We start from the raw sequence: 21634 nt of genomic DNA, 5'->3' as shown, positions 1-21634 counted from the left end.
GACGGGCCAGCGTGGGCAGGGGTCCGGGGAGCAGGTGGGATACTGGCTGAAGGACTGGACTCTCTAGGGAATCAGAGAGGGCGCCTCCCTCTCTGAAGCAGCCTGGCTGGTGATGGACGCACACTCAGGTCACGTGAAACGGCTGCAGCGTCCTGACGCTGCACATCTGAAACTCACACGTGTCCAACGTCAACTACGCCTCAACAGAGCTGGAAAAGAAACCCCCGACTGGTGCCACGTCATCCTGTCCTCACTGTGAACCCCATCCACAGGACAGACGGAATTTTCCACGTCCCACTGCTCGGATCCTAACCGTAAGCACGTCATCATTCCATTCCCCCTCACTTCCTTCTCGCCCAGAGTGAAGAGGCGGCAGGGGCAAGGCCAAAGCCTGGGCACTGCAAGCCCCCTACCCCCCCAGGCCAAGCATCAGCAACGCGGCTTTACAGACGGGGCGAGGTGGCAATAACTGGTGAACCTGGGTGACGAGCCTGTGGGCTTCACTGCACTGCCCTTCCAACTTTCCTATATGCTTGGTATTTTCCTAAACAGAAAGTCTGAACACACCAAAACAAAAAACACACAGCTTCCGAGAGGGCGCGGTGGGCGAGGGGTGAAAACAGTGTCGCTCCCCAAACTGGGGGCAAACGTTGAGTGACGAACCCTGGGTACCTCTCAACTCTCGATCTCGGACTGTCACCTTGCACCATCAACCTTGCAGATTTGCCCCCAAAAGAGCAGGTGCCAGGGCCGGGGAGGTGGTATCTGAGCCCTGCACGCCGAGGTCGGGCTCCTGCTGCTCAGGCCAGCCAGGCCTTCTCAGAGGGCCGTCAACACCCTCCTCAGAGGACGCCAAGGGTTAAACGGGGTTTAAAGGAGCACCGTTTTTTCCTATGGCTTCAGCCAGCAAGAAAACTACCAACGAGGAAGTGGAAAAATTCACTGCCAAGGGATGAGATGCATTCAAAGGACAACCAACTCCATCACTGGCTGTTACGGGAAAGCTGGGAGTGGAGCTCTTTAATGGGAAAGGAAACTCGCTCTTCTGTGCACACGACTTAGTCCGGAAGGAAGGGAAATCTATCTGAGTTCAGCGCCCGCCTGACTAGGCCCTGTCGACCGATCCATCACCAGCCCCCGCCACCGTCTGTCCCTGCCAACCCACCTCCGCAGAGACCGGCGGACCTGTCACCTCCCCTCCGCGCCCTCAAGGCCCCTCCCTGGCGGGCACGGCCAGACATCCGGGGCTGGGGTTTACCAATGTCGCTCAGCAAGGTGAGGATGGCTCCTTCCCGCAGGCCGCAGCAGTTCTCAAACTGGTTCAGGTACTGTTGAGAAGGGGGGAGAGGCGTCAGGAGAGCGGTCACCAGCCACCAATGCACTGTCCACCAGGGTCCTCCGCCAGCCGAGGCCGTCTGAGTGCTCCCCGGGTCCTGGGCGGGCAGGCCGCTGGGCGGCAGGACTGGCCGGGGCAGGGCCCGGGCAGGGATGGAGGAAAGAGACCTGCGAGCTCCTGGAGGTGCTCACGTGTGCGACCCTGAAGCCGTTCTCGGAGCCTCACCTGAGCCACGGTCCTGGGGAAATGGGCGCAGCCGGAGCTCAGCCACTGCTGATCCACTGCTCCCAAGAGCCCTGAGGACCCACTGAATCCCTCCTTCCGACCCCTTCCCCTTGCCCTGGGTGGGGATGACAGCAGGGGCCACGTGGCAAGCACTCACCACGGGCCAGCACCACGACGGAGCCAGGAGAGCAACAGGAAGCACACGACGCTGGGTCCAGGGACGGCTGAGCGTGGACACAGTGCCACCTGGCTGTCCTGCCCCCCAAGCCCCAAAGCTGCCCCAAATCTGTGCACCTTCTTCCCTAGGGAGGAGTGAGGGGGTGTGGATGGAGGTACAAAGCTAGCTTGCACCCAGAGCCCACATAGCCCTTGAGCTCTTTGCGGATGGAGACCTACGTGGATGTGCTCCCTGGAGCCTTCCTGCCCCATCTCACTGCATCCCACCCTGCCCTCCTCTGAGGCCAGCATCGGCGGCCTTCCCAGCTCACGGGTGAGATGCCGGACCGAAGGGGTCCAGGAGTCTGTCCACCCCTAAGGCTGCCGCAGGAAGGAGCTGCCCCAGGACGCGAGTCCACCTGAGGCTCAGGCCCTCCTGGCCCTGGTGGCCTATCGAGGGTCTCAGTCTGCTGCGAGAAGCCAGCCTCGACTTCAGAAAGCAATTTCCCGACAAGAGGGGCACCGATGCGAAGTAACCCCCACCCCCACGTGTGTCCATGAGTTGTTCCAATATCGGGCACACGCGCCTCACTCCTCTGATCAGCTCTGGCTTTTAGATTCACTCAGGCATTGGCCACTGAGAAGGCAATGGCACTCCACTCCAGTACTCTTGCCTGGAAAATCCCATGGACAGAGGAGCCTGGTAGGCTGCAGTCCATGGGGTTGCTAAGAGTCAGAAACGACTGAGCGACTTCACTTTCACTTTTCACTTTCATGCATTGGAGAAGGAAATGGCAACCCACTCCACTGTTCTTGCCTGGAGAATCCCAGGGACAGGGGAGCCTGGTGGGCTGCCGTCTATGGGGTCGCAGAGTCGGACACGACTGAAATGACTTAGCAGCAGCAGCACGCATTGGCCAAGCATGTCTCCCCGCCCAGGAGTGTGAATTTTGAACATTCAGGAGCAGGGAAAGACAGGCCACTCCACTTGGAACTGAGATGACGGACCCTGGGCGCCGGGGCAGCAGTGCCCCCCCTCCCTGATCTCCCCTGGTGACCACGTGGATGCAGGCCCTGTGGGGCGCCACCCTACCTCTGCCGCACCACCCGGCACCCCTGGCCGGGTCAATCATGCCCCAGTCTGTATCACTCTCTTCCCCAGCGGCCTGGCTCCCCGCTGCCCATGAGATGACGTTGGAGGTCCTCCGCTGACGTAAGCTGGTTGCCTCCCACCTACCGCCCACGCTGCCCGCCAAGGAGTATCCTCTTGGCTACAGGAACATGGCTTTATCTCCCTAAATAGCTGCAGTTAGTAATCCAGTGGCTGTCAAAGGTTAGGAAAATAAAAGAGGAAAATGGAAGTTCTGTTGAGTCCCTGTATCGCCTCTGTTATCAGTCCCTGCTCGTGGGCCGTGCCAGCAACTGTGCTCATATCCTGCCCTGACAACCCCAGACGGGCCACCCCTCGGGCGGGAGACGGCCACTCGGGCACATGGGCCTCATGGAAAGTCCCTCTGGAGAGGGACAGTGGCAGGGGCCAGGAGAGCAGTGGGAAAGCAGGCAGCGCTGGCTCTGGGAATGGCCGAGGGGGCACGAGGCACCTGCTGGCTGTCCTGCCCGCCACCCTGCACCTTCTTCTGGGGGGAGGAGTCGGGGGATATGGACGGAGAGGCAAGCTCTCTGCAATATAAAGCCACCTTCTGCCCAGAGCCTGCACGGTCTTCGTGCTCTGTCTTCACACTTCTGTCCTCACAGACGAAGCGGGGCCCACGGCTGGAACCCGCAGGTGAGCCCCAGGCTCTGCCGCTGCGGCTGTGGCGGCCCAGCCCCCCACCCAGCCCCTCTGGGCCAGGAGGTGCCCCCCTTCACTCGGGATCCCATCTGTTTCCCCTGCATCGCAGGGCTGCTCACCAGGCTATGAGTAAGAGCAGGTCGTGGTACCATTTCCGAGATGGGACACACAAGGCCCCCAGGACCCACCCCGCAGCCCGTGTTCTGATACAGAGACGTGAGGACATGGCGGGAAGGCAGGCAGGGAGCACAGCCCAGAAGCTGTGTCAGTGGCGGCTCTGGGTCCCAGCCCGGCTGGCTGGAGCCAAGTCAGTCCCTTCCTGCCCCGCTCTGTGACCCCGGGCAGCCATGGCTGGGAGAAGCTGTGCTCACAGGGACGGTGGCCACGGGGCACCAAAGGGCTGACACAGCCGTGCTGGGGGAGGAAGGTCTGTCTGGGGCTGGTCCAGCCCTGCCCTGGACATGACCGGGTGGTGTTCCCTCATCACTCGAGGGACAGCCAGAGAGTGCACAGCAAGCCCCCCCCCGACCTCCGTGTCCCCCCCGAGTGCCCCCTGCCCCAGGCCCTGCAGCCTCACCTTGCCCCTCTAGGGTGCCCCCGCTCAGGGCCACCCGCAGCCTCCCCTTGCCCCCGCGCAGGCACCCCCCGCCCCGGGCCCCGCCCCAGGCCCTGCAGCCTCACCTTGCGCAGGTCCCCGCCCTGGCAGTACTCCATGGCCAGCAGGGGCAGGTCGTTGGGAGCCAGGCTCTGCATGCCTTCAGGGACGTCCCGGGCGGCCACCACATTGGGGTGGTTCAGCCTAGAGGGGAAGCGGAACGGGTGAGGGGGGCAGACACCAGGCTCACCCCTGCTCCCCAGAGCCTCGAGGTGCCGGGGCCTGGAGCGTGCAGGGGCGAGGGCAGGGCAGCGCTCGGTCTGCGCCATGAGCCCTGGTCATGCGAGGGCCCGGGGAGCTTGGTTCTCCTCAGAGGCCCACGGCACGCCCCCCGCGCTTCCCAACTGTTCTAAAGCAGAGAAAGCGGAGGGACTGCGGACAGCACGCCACTGCGTGGGGATGGGGTGTGTGTGGGGTGTGTGTCTGTGTGTGGAGTGTTGGTGTGTTCATGGTGTGTGTGTGGATGGCATGTGTGTGTGGTGTGTGTATGTGGTGTGTGGGGGGTGTTGTCTATATGTGGAGTGTGGGTGGTTTGTGGCGTGTGTGTATGTCTGTATGGCATGTGTGTGTGGTGTGTCTGTGTGTGTTTGCTCGTGTGGTGTGTTTGTGGTGTGTGTGTGCGTGTGCATGTGGGGTGTGTGTGGGGTATCTGTGTGTGGTTTGTGTGTGTGTATGTGGAGTGTGAGTGGTGTGTTTGTGGCGTGTGTGTGTGTATAGCGTGTGTGTGGTGTGTCTGTGTCTGCTCGTGTGGTGTGTGTGCGTGTGGGGTGTGTGTGGGGTGTCTGTGTGTGGTTTGTGTGTCTGTATGTGGAGTGTGGGTGGTGTGTCTGTGCATGTGGCATGTGTGTTATGTGTGTGGGGTGTGGGGTGTGTGTCTGAGTGTGGAGTGTGGGCAGTGTGTTTGTGTGTGGTGTATGTGTGCGGTGTATACAGTGTGTGTCATATGTGTGGTGTGTATCTGTGTGTGGAGTGTTGGTGGGTTCGTGGTGTGTGTGTAGAGTGTTGGTGTGTTCATGGTGTGTGTGGTATGTGTATGTGGTGTGTGTGGGTGGTGTGTGTTTGTGGCATGTGTGTGTGTCTGTATGGCATGTGTGTGTGGTGTGTCTGTGTCTGCTCGTGTGGTGTGTGTGCGTGTGCATGTGGGGTGCGTGTGGGGTGTCTGTATGTGGTTTGTGTCTGTGGAGTGTGGGTGGTGTGTTTGTGGCATGTCTGTGCATGTGGCATGTGTGTGTGTCATGTGTGTGAAGGTGTGTCTGCTTGTAGAGTGTGCGGTGTATGTGCACGTGCTCACATCTCACAAGAAGACACCCCCTTCCCCGGGGTCGGGAGGGAGCCCCTGCTGGGCTGTAACTCCTCCGCGCCTTCCCAGCTGGGAGGGCAGCCCCCCAGCTCCCCCACCCCGGCCCCCTGGAGGAACAGACTCTGCCAAAAGGTTCACAGCAGGGACACTCACCTACCAGCTCAGAAGTGGAAACACTGGGGAAAAAGGATCTTTCCTGACAGAAAACTCAGCGTAATGGCTGCTTTATATCATATAACAAAGGAAGCCCACTCAGAACCCTTGGCGGGGCCGGGGCGTGGGCTGTCACTGCCGCTGCCCCGGCGGCCACCGGCCTGGACAGTCTGGCTGGGGCCCTGACACCTCTATCAGGGTATCAGCGCTGGGCCTCACGCCTCTTTCCAGAGAGCTGGGCTGCGGCTCCAGATCCTGAGGCCCTCCTCCAGAGTCACTGTAGTGTCCCCTGAGCCCTGAGGTCCCCCACCCCAGGGTTGCTGGCGCCCAGGCCCTCACCTCCTCATGATCTGGATCTCCAGGCACCAGCGCTCGCGGTTCCGGGGACTGAGCTCTTGCCGGCACTGCTTGATGGCGATCTGCTCGCCCGTCTCCTGCAGAGGATGCACAGGACGATTAGAGACAGCCAAGGGTCAAACCCACAGCTGTCGCCTCCGGGCCCAGAACACAGCCCGCGCTCAGCTCCAGGCCCCCAAGGCCGGCAGCGTGCCCCTTAACGGATGGCCCCAAGTTCCCTCCAGCCCACCTCCCGGCCCTGCCCCCTGGTCATCTCTATCCACCCCACATCTGCACCCAGGCCTTGCTCTGTCCCCACCTCCCCCTTGAGACCTCTTTGGAACACTTCTGCCCAAGAGAACCCTCATTCCTTGAACCCTGGTACCACCGGACTTGATCTTGGACCCAAGCAAAAGGCACTTCCCTGTGCTTCAGCCTAACAGTTAACGCCCTGGCTCCAGGTTTCATGTTTCTCTCGCTGGGGGGGTCTCTCTCTCCAGAGAGAAGGCAAGCACAGTATAGGAGATGGAACACAGGCTGATTCAAATCCCAACACAGCCATTTCCCAGCTCTGTGATGCTGGGTGGACCACGGGCTCTGGCTTGGTTTCTCTATCTGTAAAGTGGGAACACTGACATCCACCTGCCTTTCAGGGGTGCCTCAAGGCTGAGCCCCTGGCAGCGTCCAGCCCTTAGCAGGCATTGGGCAACACTCCTGATGGCAGACCCACGCAGGCGCCGCTGGCATTTAAAACTCTCTGAAGCTGGGCTCTAACCCACCTCTCCATCCTCCTCCTGCGACTCCACCTCGGGCCTCCAATGCCCAGTCAGGGTCAGACCACTGGCCCAGCCTGTGCCCTCTGGTCTCTGCTCCGGGACAAGGCCTGGGTGTCCCCCACAGCAGGGGCTCCTGCCCTCCTGTCTCAACAGGGCACTCCTTCCCAGCACTTACTCACCAAAGACTTATTTTCTGCAGGGTCACAGGGTTACTTTCTCTTTTCTCTGTTACACTATAGGCCTGTCCATCCTTAGGAGTTTAACCTCTAATGCGATATCTGACATAGTGCCCTCCATGGAAGCTTCATGAATGGGAATGAGGGAATTGCTACAATTCTTGTGAACGACAGACAGCCTGGGTCCCGAGGATTAACTCTTCCCTCCCCCCGGGTGTCCAGGCAGCACCGAGGTCAGCGCTCAGCCGCCCCTTCCCAGGCCCCCAGGCCCCTGCAGTGAGAGCCCCCTTAAGAGCCCACATGCCCTGGGACTAGCCCTGACCTGCAGGGCAGGCAGAGGAGAAATCCAGCAAGAAAAGGCTTCAGAATGGTACCAAAATTCCACTGGGGCCCAAACGAAAGATGGGTGTCCTAGAGGCCCCACTGGACCATTTTTTCTGTTTATGAAAATGTGTGTTACGAGGAATCCTAAGTCTTATAAGTGCAGAAATTCATTCGGTCCAAACTGGGACTCAACGGATGCATGTCGAGGTCGTGGCAAGGCCCCCAGGGACACATGCTTCCTCAGGGCAGCAGACACGCATCGAGTCACAGGTCCACCAATCCAGCCACGATCCCTGCAGATCAAGGGCCCACCCGGGAGGAAAAGGACAATGGGAATCAGGGCTCCCCAGGTGGCGCTAGTGATAAAGAACCCACCTGCCAATGCAGGAGACGGAAGAGACTTGGGTTCGATCCCTGGGTGGGGAAGATCCCCTGGAGGAGGAGATGGCAACCCACTCTGGCGTTCTTGCCTGGGAAATAACTCGGACAGAGGAGGCTGGCGGGCTGCTGCGCACAGGGTCGCAGAGAGTTGGACACAACTGAAGCGACTTAGCACACACGCACGCAGACAAGAAACAGACAGTGTCCCCTGGGACGCATTACTCGCTGGTCAGCAGACCCGTCCCTAAAATCGACATTCATGAATGAAAGCTTCAGGAATGAGGTGGAGGCATCCTTTGACTGTGACAGCTCCAAGGCCAGAAGCAGATACTTCCAGCAGCCCCACCCAGGGCACTCTCCCAAGTGGCTTCTATCAAGTCCCCACACGGCTGTCATTAAGCCTCGGTCACACAGTCACCTTATATGCTTTTTTTTTTTTCTTTCAATAGCTCTGAGATATCACTCACACGCCATTCAACTCAGCCATGGAAGGCACACACACTGATGGTCCGGGGTACATTCAGAGTAACGTGGCAAAGCCACAGTCCGTTTTAGGGCGCGCTCACCAGGGCCTCCCTGGTGCTCCAGGGGCAGGGACTCGGTGCTCGTGGTGTGGGGGTGCCAAGGTTCGAACCCCGGTCGGGGGGTCTAGACCCCACATGCCGCAACTAACAGCTTTACATGCTGCAATTAAAGGTCCCGCACACCACACCAAGACTGAAGATCTCAGTCCCGCAGCTAAGACCCAGAGCATCTTCATTTCAGTTCAGTCACTCAGTCGTGTCTGACTCTGCGACCCCAAGGACTGCAGCACGCCAGGCCTCCCTGTCCATCACCAACTCCTGGAATTTACTCAAACTCATGTCCATTGAGTTGGTGATGCCATCCAACCATCTCATCTTCTGTCGTCCCCTTCTCCTCCAGCCTTCAATCTTTCCCAGCATCAGGGTCTTTTCCAATGAGTCAGTTCTTCGCATCAGGTGGCCAAAGTATTGGAGCTTCAGCTTTAGCATCAGTCCTTTCAGTGAACATTCAGGACTGATTTACTTTAGGATGGACTGGTTGGATCTCCTCGCAGTCCAAGGGACTAATTAGTTAATTATTTTAAACGAGAACATACTCATCACCTCCCAAAGAAATCTCCACCCCCAGGCCTAGACAAGCACTCATCTACATGCTGCCTCTACAGATTTAGCCGTCTGGATACTTCACATAAAGAGGATCGTACAAGATGTGCCGTTATCAGGCCCCCGCCCAGCAGTATTTCAAAGGCTCACCTCTGGCGGCCCAGGCTGCTCCGAGCCACGCTGCCCGGCACCGCCCACGGCAGCAGCTGCTGACGGCCAGGCTCCGCCACTCTGTCCACTTACTGCGCGGTTAGAACCCCGACCTCTGGCCAGGATTCGGAGGTGCCCTTGAAGAAGAGCTGACCTCTTTCAAAAACTGGCAGTTCTGCTGCTCTTGAACCCACCAGGACAGCTGGACAAGCGACCTTGGATGGACATCCAGCTAGCACTGCTCAAGAGTTAGGGTGTGTGTCCAGAAGCCACGATTTGTTTCATTGATGAACAACCAGACTGCGTTACATTGCACGAGACTTTCCACCCTCTGCGTGGTGAACTTCCCAAATCCCCTGCTCTCAAAGTGATTCGAATCTGCTTTCAAGTTTCACTTCCCGTTAGGGTTCAGACTCGTTTTTTTGCTCAGTTCTCTGGTAACTCCACCAACAGCCATTCCAATACGTGTCTAGAAGCTTGTTTGTAGGTGGGCGGGATCGCGCAGAAACCCAAGCTCCAGCAATGAGAGATGGATGGCCACACTGCAGAGGGAGGTCAGGCCGCCAGGAGTGTCCGCTGAGCACGTGATGTTGAGACGGACGGTTGTTTTAAGCAACCATTCAGTAGAAGATACTGCAACTCGTGGTTTGTTACTGCAGAACGTCTCCTCGAGTTTAAAAATCTGCACCTAATTTAATATACACGACAGTGCATTCGTTTTCTATCACTGCTACAAGAAACTGCCACCAGCTCGCTGGCTTAAAACAACACCAATTTACTTCCCGATGGTTCTGGCAGTTCAGAAGTCTGGCGAGGGTCTCACGGGACTGAAATCAAGCTGTTGGCAGGCCATGTCCTCTTCAGAGGCCCTAGAGAAGAATGCCCTTCATGTCCGCCCTAGAAACTAGGGTCTGCCTGCAACCTGTGGCCCACGGCCCCTTCCTCCAGCTCCAGGCCAGCAGTGACCAGCGCAGCCTCTGTGGGTGCACTGCTGACACTGACTCTCCAGTCTCCCTCGTCACTTTCCGTGACCCCTGTGGTTACACTGGGCCCACCCAGGTGGTCCAGGATGACTTCCCAACTAAGGTCAGCTGATGAGCAACGTTGATTCCCTCTGCAGCGCAACCTAACCTTCACAGGCTCAGGGGGTTAGGACGCAGACATTTGGGGAGGGGGTCACTATTCTCCTGAGCATCAACAGTACGCTTCCTTCATGAAGATGACGGACAGGGCTTCTCTGGTGGACCAGTGGTTAAGGATCTGCCTTGCAATGTAGGGGACACCAGGTTCGATCCCTGGTCCCACAAGATCCCACATGCTGTGGAGCAACTAAGCCAGTGCACCGCAACTACTGAGCCCGTGCTCTAGAGCCCACGAGGCGCAATTACTGAAGCCCACGTGCCCAGAGCCTGTGCTCTGCAACAAGAAAAGCTACTGCAACGAGAAGCCCAGGCACCGCAATGAAGAGCAGCCCGTACTTGCTGCAACGAGAAAAGGCCGAGCAGCAGCAAAGACACAGCACAGCCGAAATAAGTAAGAAAATAAATGAATCTTAAAAAAAAAAATGACAGATAAGTCAAACCCAAAGGGTAGATGTTACGTGCCTTAGGAAATGTTTTATAGAATCCATCTGCATATACACTGGGTGATTGCAGATAGCTGTAATGTCCTGCCCAACACAAACACCGGAACTCACACACAGCCGTCACCTGGCCCATCCCAGAATCCACTAATAGACCCTGATACTGAAGACTGATGTTAAAGACTGATGAACAGTCAAACTCAACCTATAGAGTGAATTTTGTGACGCGAACACAGAACACACCATGGGGTTAAGTGGGCACAGGCCCCAACACTGAGTGGGCAGCTCAGCCTGGTCCTGCGGTGCCAGGGGAAACCCTGCCTTCCCAAGCCTGAGGGTCCCACACAGACACCTCTTACCCTGCGACCCTCTAGGAAGCACTCTAAAACATTCCCGTCTTTCCACGATTAATCTTTCACTTGAAACAGAAACCCAGGTAGAAGGACCTTCTGTAGCTAAACACATACTTTCTCTGGAAAGCAAAATTCAATTAATCATGAACAGACTGTGAAGATGGTTTTTAAACTCTGGGGGTGTCTGTCCCCAAGCTGCAATGACACACCAGGGCATGGACGACTGACTCTATTTGGCCTGGAACCTCCCAGTCTCGGCTCAGTTCTCTGGAATCCCAGACTTGGCCCAAACCATCTCAGTACCCAACTCCTAGGAAGTTGGGACAAAATTTAAAAGCGGTGTATCTGGAGAAAATGGAGAAAGGGGCCTAGGATGGTGTCTCCATTGAAGGCAGCTGATTACGAAGGTCCTTCAAGTCTCTGCGATCTTTTCGCCTTTTGTGAACAAAGGTGAGTGTACTCCAAAGTGGGGGCAGCTTGCGGGGACAGGCTCCCCCAGACTCCTGGGACCCCTGGATGGCACTACAGGAGAAGCGAGCTGAAGGCCAGCCTCTGAAGGAGCCGCTGGCCTCCCTGGTAGCCTTTTTCTAATGGCTGGAGGGCCACGAACAGGAAGCCAAGGGGTCTGTCCACACCCTCAGGTCATGAAGTCACCTCCTGTTACCAAAGCAACCACTCAACAGGCCTCTGTGGTCTAAGAGGGGGGCTGGAAACACCTTCCGTGTTCCTTCTCGGATCCTCCCTCCCAGATGAGTGTTTCTGGAAGGAGGGCCCAGAGTCAGAAGGCTGAGGTCAGCTGGCTGACCCCGCCCACTCCCTTCGCCTCCAGACCCACCCACAGGAGCTCGGGAGGAAGCAGGTCAGATCACCGGTGATCCCTCACGCCTCACCTGGTGAATGTGTGACCTCGAGCTCATCACCTAAGCCTCTGGGTCTTTATCCACAAGGTGGGGGTGACCATACCTTTTCTGGTGCTGTCGGTCAAATGAGACGGAGTGTGGGGCCCTCGGGGGCTTGGAGCATGTTCCTACTTCCTCTCCCCAAGCCACCTGCCACCCCTGCCCCCTAACACTCCGTGCAACCCGCGCTCTGTGCCAAGGACCTTCAGGTGCGTCCAGCTCTGCGTGACCCCATGAACTGTGGCCTGCCAGGCTCCTCTGCCCACGGGATTCTCCAGGCAGGAATACCCCACCTCCCATCAAATCCTGCCTGATGATCCTCCTATCACACCTGAGCATGCAGGAAGCGGTATGGATAAGGCACCCATCACACCTGGCGATGACACCCTCGCTGAACAGGAGCCATGATGATTTCTGCACGATCTGGTGCTCGTATTTACACCTATTTGATATATTCCTGAGTAGTCATTTCACTTCCTTGACTAGAGCGTGAGTATAGTAAGTCAGGATCATCAAAAAGATGGTCCCCTGATGGCTCAGTCCAGGGCTCAAAGCCTGTAAGATTTGAAGACACACAGACAGGTTACAGCGAGTGTAGTGTCGTCCAGTGAGGGGACAGGGAGAGCTGGCCCTACTTCTCGAGCGGTGACCAGTGTGTCCACAGGGATCAGGCAGCACTTTCCAGCCTTCTCCATCACAGCGCGGAGGATGTGACATTAGCAAGGCGCCCTGGGGCGTCTCACTCGTCCAAGACCCAGGATGCCAGTGCTTATATCTGCAAGGCGCTCTGGAGGCTTTCAGCCCAGACAGACTGACAGCAGAAGGGATCAGCATCTTCAGTTCAGTTCAGTCGCTCAGTCGGGTCCGACTCTTTGCAACCCCATGAATCGCAGCATGCCAGGCCTCCCTGTCCATCACCAATTCCTGGAGTTCACTCAGACTCATGTCCATTGAGTCAGTGACGCCATCCAGCCATCTCATCCTCTGTCGTCCCCTTCTCCTCCTGCCCCCAATCCCTCCCAGCATCAGAGTCTTTTCCAGTGAGTCAACTCTTCGAATGAGGTGGCCAAAGTACTGGAGTTTCAGCTTCAGCATCATTCCTTCCAAAGAAATCCCAGGGCTGATCTCCTTCAGAATGGACTGGTTGGATCTCCTTGCAGTCCAAGGGACTCTCAAGAGTCTTCTCCAGCACCACAGTTCAAAAGCATCAATTCTTCGGCACACAGCCTTCTTCACAGTCCAACTCTCACACCCATACATGACCACAGGAAAAACCATAGCCTTGACTAGACGGACCTTTGTCGGCAAAGTAATGTCTCTGCTTCTGAATATGCTATCTAGGTTGGACATAACTTTCCTTCCAAGGAGTAAGCATCTTTTAATTTCATGGCTGCAGTCACCATCTGCAGTGATTTTGGAGCCCAAAAAAATAAAGTCTGACACTGTTTCCATTGTTTCCCCATCTATTTCCCATGAAGTGATCGGACCGGAGCTATGATCTTCATTTTCTGAATGTTGAGCTTTAAGCCAACGTTTTCACTCTCCACTTTCACTTTCATCAAGAGGCTTTTTAGTTCTTCTTCACTTTCTGCCATAAGGGTGTGTCATCTGCATATCTGAGGTTATTGATATTTCTCCCAGTAATCTTGATTCCAGCTTGTGTTTCTTCCAGTCCAGCGTTTCTCAGGATGTACTCTGCATGTAAGTTAAATAAACAGGGTGACAATATACAGCCTTGACGTACTCCTTTTCCTATTTGGAACCAGTCTGTTGTTCCATGTCCAGTTCTAACTGTTGCTTCCTGACCTGCATACAGATTTCTCAAGAGGCAGATCAGGTGGTCTGGTATTCCCATCTCTTTCAGAATTTTCCACAGTTTATTGTGATCCACACAGCCAAAGGCTTTGGCATAGTCAATAAAGCAGAAATAGATGTTTTTCTGGAACTCTCTTGCTTTTTCCATGATCCAGCGGACGTTGGCAATTTGATCTCAGGTTCCTCTGCCTTTTCTAAAACCAGCTTGAACATCAGGAAGTTCACGGTTCACATATTGCTGAAGCCTGGCTTGGAGAATTTTGAGCATTACTTTACTAGCATATGAGATGAGTACAATTGTGCGGTAGTTTGAGCATTCTTTGGCATTGCCTTTCTTTGGGATCGGAATGAAAACTGACCTTTTCCAGTCCTGTGGCCACTGCTGAGTTTTCCAAATTTGCTGGCATATTGAGTGCAGCACTTTCACAGCATCATCTTTCAGTATTTGAAAGAGCTCAACTGGAATTCCATCACCTCCACTAGCTTTGTTTGTAGTGATGCTTTCTAAGGCCCACTTGACTTCACATTCCAGGATGTCTGGCTCTAGGTCAGTGATCACACCATCGTGATTATCTAGGACGTGAAGATCTTTTTTGTACAGTTCTTCTGTGTATTCTTGCCACCTCTTCTTGGTATCTTCTGCTTCTGTTAGGTCCATACCATTTCTGTCCTTTACCGAGCCCATCTTTGCATGAAATGTTCCTTTGGTATCTCTAATTTTCTTGAAGAGATCTCTAGTCTTTCCCATTCTGTTGTTTTCCTCTATTTCTTTGCATTGATCGCCGAGGAAGGCTTTCTTATCTCTTCTTGCTATTCTTTGGAACTCTGCATTCAGATGCTCATATCTTTCCTTTTCTCCTTTGCTTTTCCCTTCTCTTCTTTTCACAGCTATTTGTAAGGCCTCCCCAGACAGCCATTTTGCTTTTTTGCATTTCTTTTCCATGGGGATGGTCTTGATCCCTGTCTCCTGTACAATGTCACGAACCTCATTCCATAGTTCATCAGGCACTCTACCTATCAGATCTAGGCCCTTAAATCTATTCCTCACTTCCACTGTATAATCATAAGGGATTTGATTTAGGTCATACCCGAATGGTCTAGTGGTTTTCCCTACTTTCTTCAATTTAAGTCTGAATTTGGTAATAAGGAGTTCATGATCTGAGCCACAGTCAGCTCCTGGTCTTGTTTTTGTTGACAGTATAGAGCTTCTCCATCTTTGGCTGCAAAGAATATAATCAATCTGATTTCGGTGTTGACCATCTGGTGAGGTTAGCTTCTTCCAAATCCACGTGGGAGGCTGTGGCGCAAAGCCCCAAAGCTGCCCACACCATAGCTGGGACCCAAGCCCGGGTCTGTGTGATGCAAGCTCTCAGTCCTGGAAGGGGTTGCAGCTGAGGTCACTGAGGTCACCTCATCTTCTCCTTCTCCCTTTGTGTCTAACAAAACATCCTGTTGAAAATGCCAGCCCTTCTAGACAGTACTTGAGCTGAAGATTTAAGAGAGTATCCACACAGCAGGGACTGTCGAAGCCCACGCTTGGTAAGAAAAGCAAAAAACACTCAGGGAGGCGGGTGGGGTCATTTGTTCCACTGCCCTTCCTCCCTCGGAGATACTCATTTTTGGCGTCTCTGCTTAGCAAGGAAGACCTACATATTTTGTCTTCCAAAGTGCGGGTTTTCACTATAGTGCTTCAAAACAGTTTAGACTGATGGTGGACAAAACTGAGCTTTCCCGGGAGTGTCCCTGACCTTGGATCCCCACCTTGGAGAAGCCACAAGCCAGTGGACGAGGCGTGAGGCTGGGATTCAAAGAGGAACAGGTCCAGAAGATTCCGGCTCCTTTACCTACTAGCTCAGCCTCTCTGGGAAGGGGTTAACCTCCCTACAATTCAGTTTCCTTGGATACGAAATGGGAGTAAGAACAACAGTACTCCTGCTGGGGGCTGCCGTGCAGACTGGAGACAAAGCAGGTGAAATGTCTCACCCATGCGGGCGTGCAGTGCTTTTTCCACAAACGTGGGTCTGATCATTAGGTGTCTTTCATCCGAATGAGGGTGCCGATGCTTGGGCTCTCTCATGTGACTCCTCCTCTGAGGAAGCAGAAGTATTCTCTCTTATGGACAAGGCACGTGGAGTGTTAGGAAAACATGCATGGCTGTCACGTCCAGTAGAATCCGTGACTCTGCCCGACTGGAGTTACATAGCCACCCCTCTCCTGGGTGCCTTCCTCCAGAGGCTCGGAACGCAAGGGGGTCTCCCAGAGAACACACCGCTCATGTTCTGATCGTGGACGCTGATGAAAGACCCTCCCCTGCGTACCCAGAGCAGCCCAGGGATTTCCCTGAAAGGGGGGAGTAGCCTGGGGGGACCTGGACCACTTCCTGGACTAAGCCAGGTCACGGCCAAGTGCTCACCACACACCAGCAAACGCTGGATGCCTCCCCCCAGCCCCTCACGTCCACCCCACCCCTACCTCCTGCCGCTTGTCACCGTGAAAACAGCTCTTAAATCTGCCTGCCTCCACAACCATCAGCCCCGTCCAGTCTCACGCGTGGAGTACTCCAGAAACCTCATAACTGGTCTCTCCAGTGGATGAGGCAGGGCCAGCGGGGTCCCAGTACCACATCCCAAGAGCTGATGGCTAATATCCAGGAATTTGGTGAGAAAGGTGGTCAAGCTGCCAGTGGTTTGAAATAAGCCAGGTGGGAGTTGTTACCCTGTAGAAATCAGGACGTCTTTGGGGAGAGCTGACTGCCCCGCCCAGCACTGCCTGGGCCCCTTCCCATGGGTCCCCCCTACCCAAAGCAGGGCTCCCGGCAGCAGCGCCCACCTTCTGCACATTAGCTTCCCTTGCACCCAGCTCCCCTGTCAGCCCACTCGCTCACACCCGCTGGCCAAGGCCCACCCTTGGCAGGGGCTCTGAACAGGCTGCCCCTCAGCCTGGACCCTCTTCCCACTCTCCCCACCTGGCCAGCGCCCACCAACCCTCAGGTTCCTTGTTCCTCCTGCCTGGCGATGCCCCCCGGGGCAGCCTTCCAGACCCCCAGTGTAAGGTCTCAGCGCCCTGGGGTCCCTCTCCTAGGCTGTGATGACCATAGTTGGGAGCTTACATTTATAATACTTGATTAGCGGTGCTTTCCTTTTTCCAAAAAGGCCTTCATCAAACAGTGGCTGACTCTTGGGCACCCAATACACACACAACATAGAGTTTCCGTGAGGGAACTGGAAGAGGCCCAAAGGCAGACAGGGTCCGGGCTGACGAGAGCCCTCCTCTGCAGACACACGGGCTGCGAGGGAGGCTGAGGAGCTCAGGGAGAACTGACCCCAGACTCCACCGGGTGGGCCTCGCTGACTGACCTGCTGGAGCCCAGAGGGCAGAGGCAGGGAGGGCAGGGGCCCCAGATGGCAGAAGGAGAGCTTGGCTTTCGGCTTTTTTGTTAAATAAGGTTTTTGAACAGGAGAAGAAACTTGAAATAGAAGACACAAACACACACATTCTCTCTCTCTCGGGCTCACAGCTAGAAAGCCAAAAACAGCCTCCATCTGACAACTGTATCCCAAGCCCAGAGAGCACATAGGGGCCCCCGGGGGTGGAGACAGCAGACAGTGGCCCATCCTGACAGAACTCTCTCTCAAGGAAGCTGAGATGTGGCTGCAGCGGGATGCGGGCTGGAGCCAAGACTCTGAAGGCCCCGGCCCAGGTCTGTGTGGGGCTGAGCAAGGAGCTGAGCTCCGGGAGTTGGTGATGGACAGGGAGGCCCGGTGTGCTGCAGTCCATGGGGTCACAAAGAGTCGGACACGACTGAGTGACTGAACTGAACTGGGGAAGGAGCTAGCTCTTCCGTCCTGATGCCAGGGCTCTGTTGCACCCCGCTTGCACCCCAGCCACGGGGTTTGCTGGAATCAAGAGTTTCCCGGGTGACTTTGAGTAACTACCGCCTGCAGGACTGTCCTCTGGCCCCCACGCTCCTCCAGGGGTCGCTCCACTCACTGGGAGCCGCTCCACCCATTCAGAGCTCCACGTCTTCCAGCTGATAGGGGAGGCTGGGGGTCTGAGATGATCTCTGCTGTGACTGGCCGGAGGCCGGGATGACTCTCCCTGCTGGCTGCAGCCAGGCTCCTGGGAATCCACCATCTCTTCAAGTCCAGAAAGATGCTGGAGACCCTTCATTAAAAAGTGGGTACCTTCCCTCAAGGGCTTCAGTATGTCTGAATTTTGGGTCAAGAAGCTAGTATTAGCTATAGGGTAAGTGAGGGTTCCCCCGAGCAGAGATCTCCAAACTGGGTATAGGCAGGGGTTACTCAAAACAGGAATCCAAAAAAAACACACAGGAAATGAAGCTTTCCTGCTATTAACCATGCAGCACCATGCTCAGAGGATCTGTCAGGTCGCGCGCCACTTCTAACACTCGGGGGATCCCGAGGACAATGGGGTTTCCACCATCAGGGGCGGACAGGAGCTGGTGGGGACAGGCCGGAGGCTCCGAGCGCCCCACTTACGTAGAATTACGGACAGTATCATCCAATTTTAATACGTTCAGTTCAGCCACTCAGTCGTGCCCAACTCTTTGCAACCCCATGGACTGCAGCATGCCAGGGTTCCCTGTCCATCACCAACTCCCAGAGTTTACTCAAAGTCATGTCCATTGAGTCGGTGATGCCATCCAACCATCTCATCCTCTGGTATCCCCTTGTCCTCCTGCCTTCAATCTTTCCCAGCATAAGGGTCTTTTCCAATGAGTCAGTTCTTCGCATCAGGTGGCCAAAGTATTGGAATTTCAGCTTCAGGATCGGTCCTTCCAATGAACATTCAGGACTGATCTCCTTTAGGATGGACTGGTTGGATCTCCTTGAAGTCCAAGGGACTCTGAAGAGTCTTCTCCAACACCCGGTCCAAAAACATCAGTTCTTTGGCGCTCAGCTTTCTTTATGGTCCAACTCTCATATCCATACATGGCTACTGGAAAAACCATAGCTTTGACTAGACGGACCTTTGTTGGCAAAGTAATGTCTCTGCTTTTGAATATGCTGTCTAGGTTGGTCATAACTTTTCTTCCAAGGAGCAAGCATCTTTTAATATCATGGCTGCAGTCACCATCTGCAGTGATTTTGAAGCCCCCCAAAATAAAGTCTGACACTGTTTCTGCTGTTTCCTCATCTATTTGCCATGAAGTGATGGACAGGATGCCATGATCTTCATTTTCTGAATGCTGGGCTTTAGGGCAACTTTTTCACTCTCTTCTCTCACTTTCATCAACAGGCTTTTTAGTTCTTCTTTTTAGTTCTTCTGCCATAAAGGTGGTGTCATTTGCATATCTGAGGTTATTGCTATTTCTCCCAGCAATCTTGATTCCAGCTTGTGATTCATCCAGCCCAGCGTTTCTCATGATGTACTCTGCATATAAGTTAAATAAGCAGGGTGACAATATACAGCCTTGACGTACTCCCTTCCGGATTCGGAACTAGTCTGCTGTTCCATGTCCAGTTCTAACTGTTGCTTCCTGATCTGCATACAGATTTCTCAGGAGGCAGGTCAGGTGGTCTGGTATTCCCATCTCTTTCAGAATTTTCCACAGTTTATTGTGATCCACACAGTCAAAGGCTTTGGCATAGTCAATAAAGCAGAAGTAGATGTTTTTCTGGAATTCTCTTGCTTTTTCCATGATCCAATGGATGTTGGCAATTTGATCTCAGGTTCCTCTGCCTTTTCTAAATCCAGCTTGAACATCTGCAAGTTCATGGTTCACGTACTGTTGAAGCCTGACTTGGAGGATTTTGAGCATTATTTTGCTAGCGTGTGAGATGAGTGTAGTTCTGCAGTAGTTTGAATATTTTTTGGCATTGCCTTTCTTTGGGATTGGAATGAAAAGTGACTTTTCCCAGCCCTGTGGCCACTGCTGAGTTTTCCAAATTTGCTGGCATATTGAGTGCAGCACTTTCACAGCATCTTCTTTTAGCTCAACTGGAATTCCATCACCTCCACTAGCTTTGTTCGTAGTGATGCTTCCTAAGGCCCACTTGACTTTGCATTCCAGGATTTTAATAAAAGGACTCTCATAAAATGGATGAGTGGCTTAAAGAGATTCTTGTGGAGAATTTCAGTGCACGGACAAACAGGAATATGGAAGCCGTAATGCTTGTGGGGTGAAAAATTCATGTGTCAAAGACATTAAGAGAACAATGAGGATCTATGAGATGTAAAATCAGCCCAAAGAATTCAAAATTATAAAAATTACTTGAAACGCGCATGTTCACCCACCATCCTCAACGATAATTCTCATTTTCGTGTGCCTCTGTATAATTCTCGCTGTGAGATATTGCAAACAACACTGGGAAGACACCAGAACTGGTAAGTATTTAAAATGCTTTTTAAATTAACTTTTAAAACATTTAAAAATGTTTTATTATTTTCACACTTCAGATTTTTCTTAAGTGTGAAAACATGTTTGCATGTTTCATAACATCTAATACATTCAGTTCAGTTCAGTTCAGTCACGTCCGACTCTTCAAGACCCCCTGAACTGCAGCACGCCAGGCCTCCCTGTCCATTACCAGCTCCCGGCGTTCACCCAAACTCATGTCCATCAAGTCAGTGATGCCATCCAGCCATCTCATCCTTTGTCATCCCCTTCTCCTCCTGCCCCCAATCCCTCCCAGCATCCCAGTCTTTTCCAATGAGTCAACTACACAATATATTAGTAGGTGATAATATTAGGTTAGCAAAGATATGTAATTTTTAAAATCTATATTTGAAGCTGAAAGCTTAAATTTTTTTTTTTTTTTTTTTTTACTATTTATTTAGGTGACATAGTCAGTAAAGCTTGGAGACCACTAACCTAGAGTCAGCTTAGGGGACCTGAGGCTGCCTTCCCAGGCCCTTTCTCTCCCAAGAAGCCCACCCAGGGCCAAGGTGAGCCCCATTCACAGGGTGGGTGGGGGGTGAGACTTAGTCTGCACCCTCTAACCCTGCCGGCCCCTCCCCCGCCCCCGGGTCCTCCCAGCAGCACAGAGCCTACCTGATTGTGCCATCGGATGACGTTCCCAAATCCCCCTGTCCCAAGACGCTCTTTCATTTCCCAGGCCCCACATGTCTGGGTTGGCAGGGAAGGTGACCAGCTCATACTGAAGTCCTGCTAACGCTGCAAACAATGTGGGGGACGGGGGGGAGGGGGGGGGGACAAAAGGTGATGGTTAAGGAAAAGTGGGAAGATGGACAAGGTTAAGAGATGCCACAGCGCTTCGATGGGAAAGAAAAATCGGAACTGATTTTTCATCTCCGTACATAAAAGCAGGTGGCTGGGTCTGGTTTTCGTTTGGGGAGCAAAGTCCTGTCTTTCGCAGCCCCCCACCCACCCCACCCCGAAACTGTATGGAAGCAGCAGGGGGTGGCGTGGGGGTCCCGCCCAGGACAGAACGCCCCCGCGCCCAGGACCTGCCAGGGGATCCCCGGGCTGCGCCCCCGCTCGGGCGCCTCCCGGCTCAGCCCCCCGTGGCCCCGACGAATCACCGCCGCGTCCCGGGCCCCCGCCCGGCACCACCCCGCCGGGGCCTCCCAGCCCTCCGCGCCCGGGAAGCCCCGGACTCGGGGCCGGTCACGCGCGTCTCTGGGAGCCTCGGAGACGGGGGGGCGGGTGACACCGGGGGCGCCCGCCCGAGGCACTCACCTGGCGGCGGGGCGCGGGTGCCGCCCCGAAGACATGAACTCGCGGGGCCCTCAGAGCCGCCAGACAGGCGCCACTTCCTCAAACACTTCCTGCTCTGACGTCACGGGGCACGTGGGTCGCGGCCTTAAAGGGGCCGCCGGCCCAGACTTCCCCAACGCCCCCCTCGCCCTGTGACCAACCCTGGGGAAAACGGCCCCGTGCGCTTTAGACGTGCGACTTCTACCTGAGCGCTTTCTGAGACGGGGAAGATGGGGATTTCCTCACCTGCCCCCCACCCCCGCCCCGGGGTCAGCCTGACCAGGCTTCCTAGACTTTGAAGTAGGGGAATTTCCCGCTCCTCCCCCCCCACCCCGCTCCCCGCTCCCCCCCCAGGATGGATTTAGGGACGGTTTACAAGAATTACCCTGGGCCTCTAACTTTTCCGGCTGTTATCCC

General features: G+C 54.8%; 1 protein-coding gene across 3 annotated transcripts in view; it reads right to left on the bottom strand.

The window, feature by feature from the left end:
* Positions 1-21358, bottom strand: part of IKBKB (inhibitor of nuclear factor kappa B kinase subunit beta) — a 52437-nt gene extending 31079 nt beyond the window's left edge. For all 3 annotated transcript variants that reach the window (XM_070781489.1, XM_070781490.1, XM_070781491.1), the window contains exons 1-5: positions 21200-21358; positions 20552-20674; positions 5957-6051; positions 4191-4308; positions 1259-1328 (exon numbers count right to left, since the gene is read on the bottom strand). In XM_070781489.1, the coding sequence (XP_070637590.1) occupies positions 1259-1328; positions 4191-4308; positions 5957-6051; positions 20552-20656 (388 nt within the window). In that variant the 5' untranslated portion in view covers positions 20657-20674; positions 21200-21358. The remainder of the gene's footprint in view (positions 1-1258; positions 1329-4190; positions 4309-5956; positions 6052-20551; positions 20675-21199) is intronic.
* Positions 21359-21634: the final 276 nt, after the last annotated feature.

The sequence above is a fragment of the Bos indicus genome, chromosome 27 (assembly GCF_029378745.1).
Source record: "Bos indicus isolate NIAB-ARS_2022 breed Sahiwal x Tharparkar chromosome 27, NIAB-ARS_B.indTharparkar_mat_pri_1.0, whole genome shotgun sequence".
Lineage (NCBI taxonomy): Eukaryota > Metazoa > Chordata > Mammalia > Artiodactyla > Bovidae > Bos > Bos indicus.
This window is presented reverse-complemented; position numbering and strand designations above follow the sequence as displayed.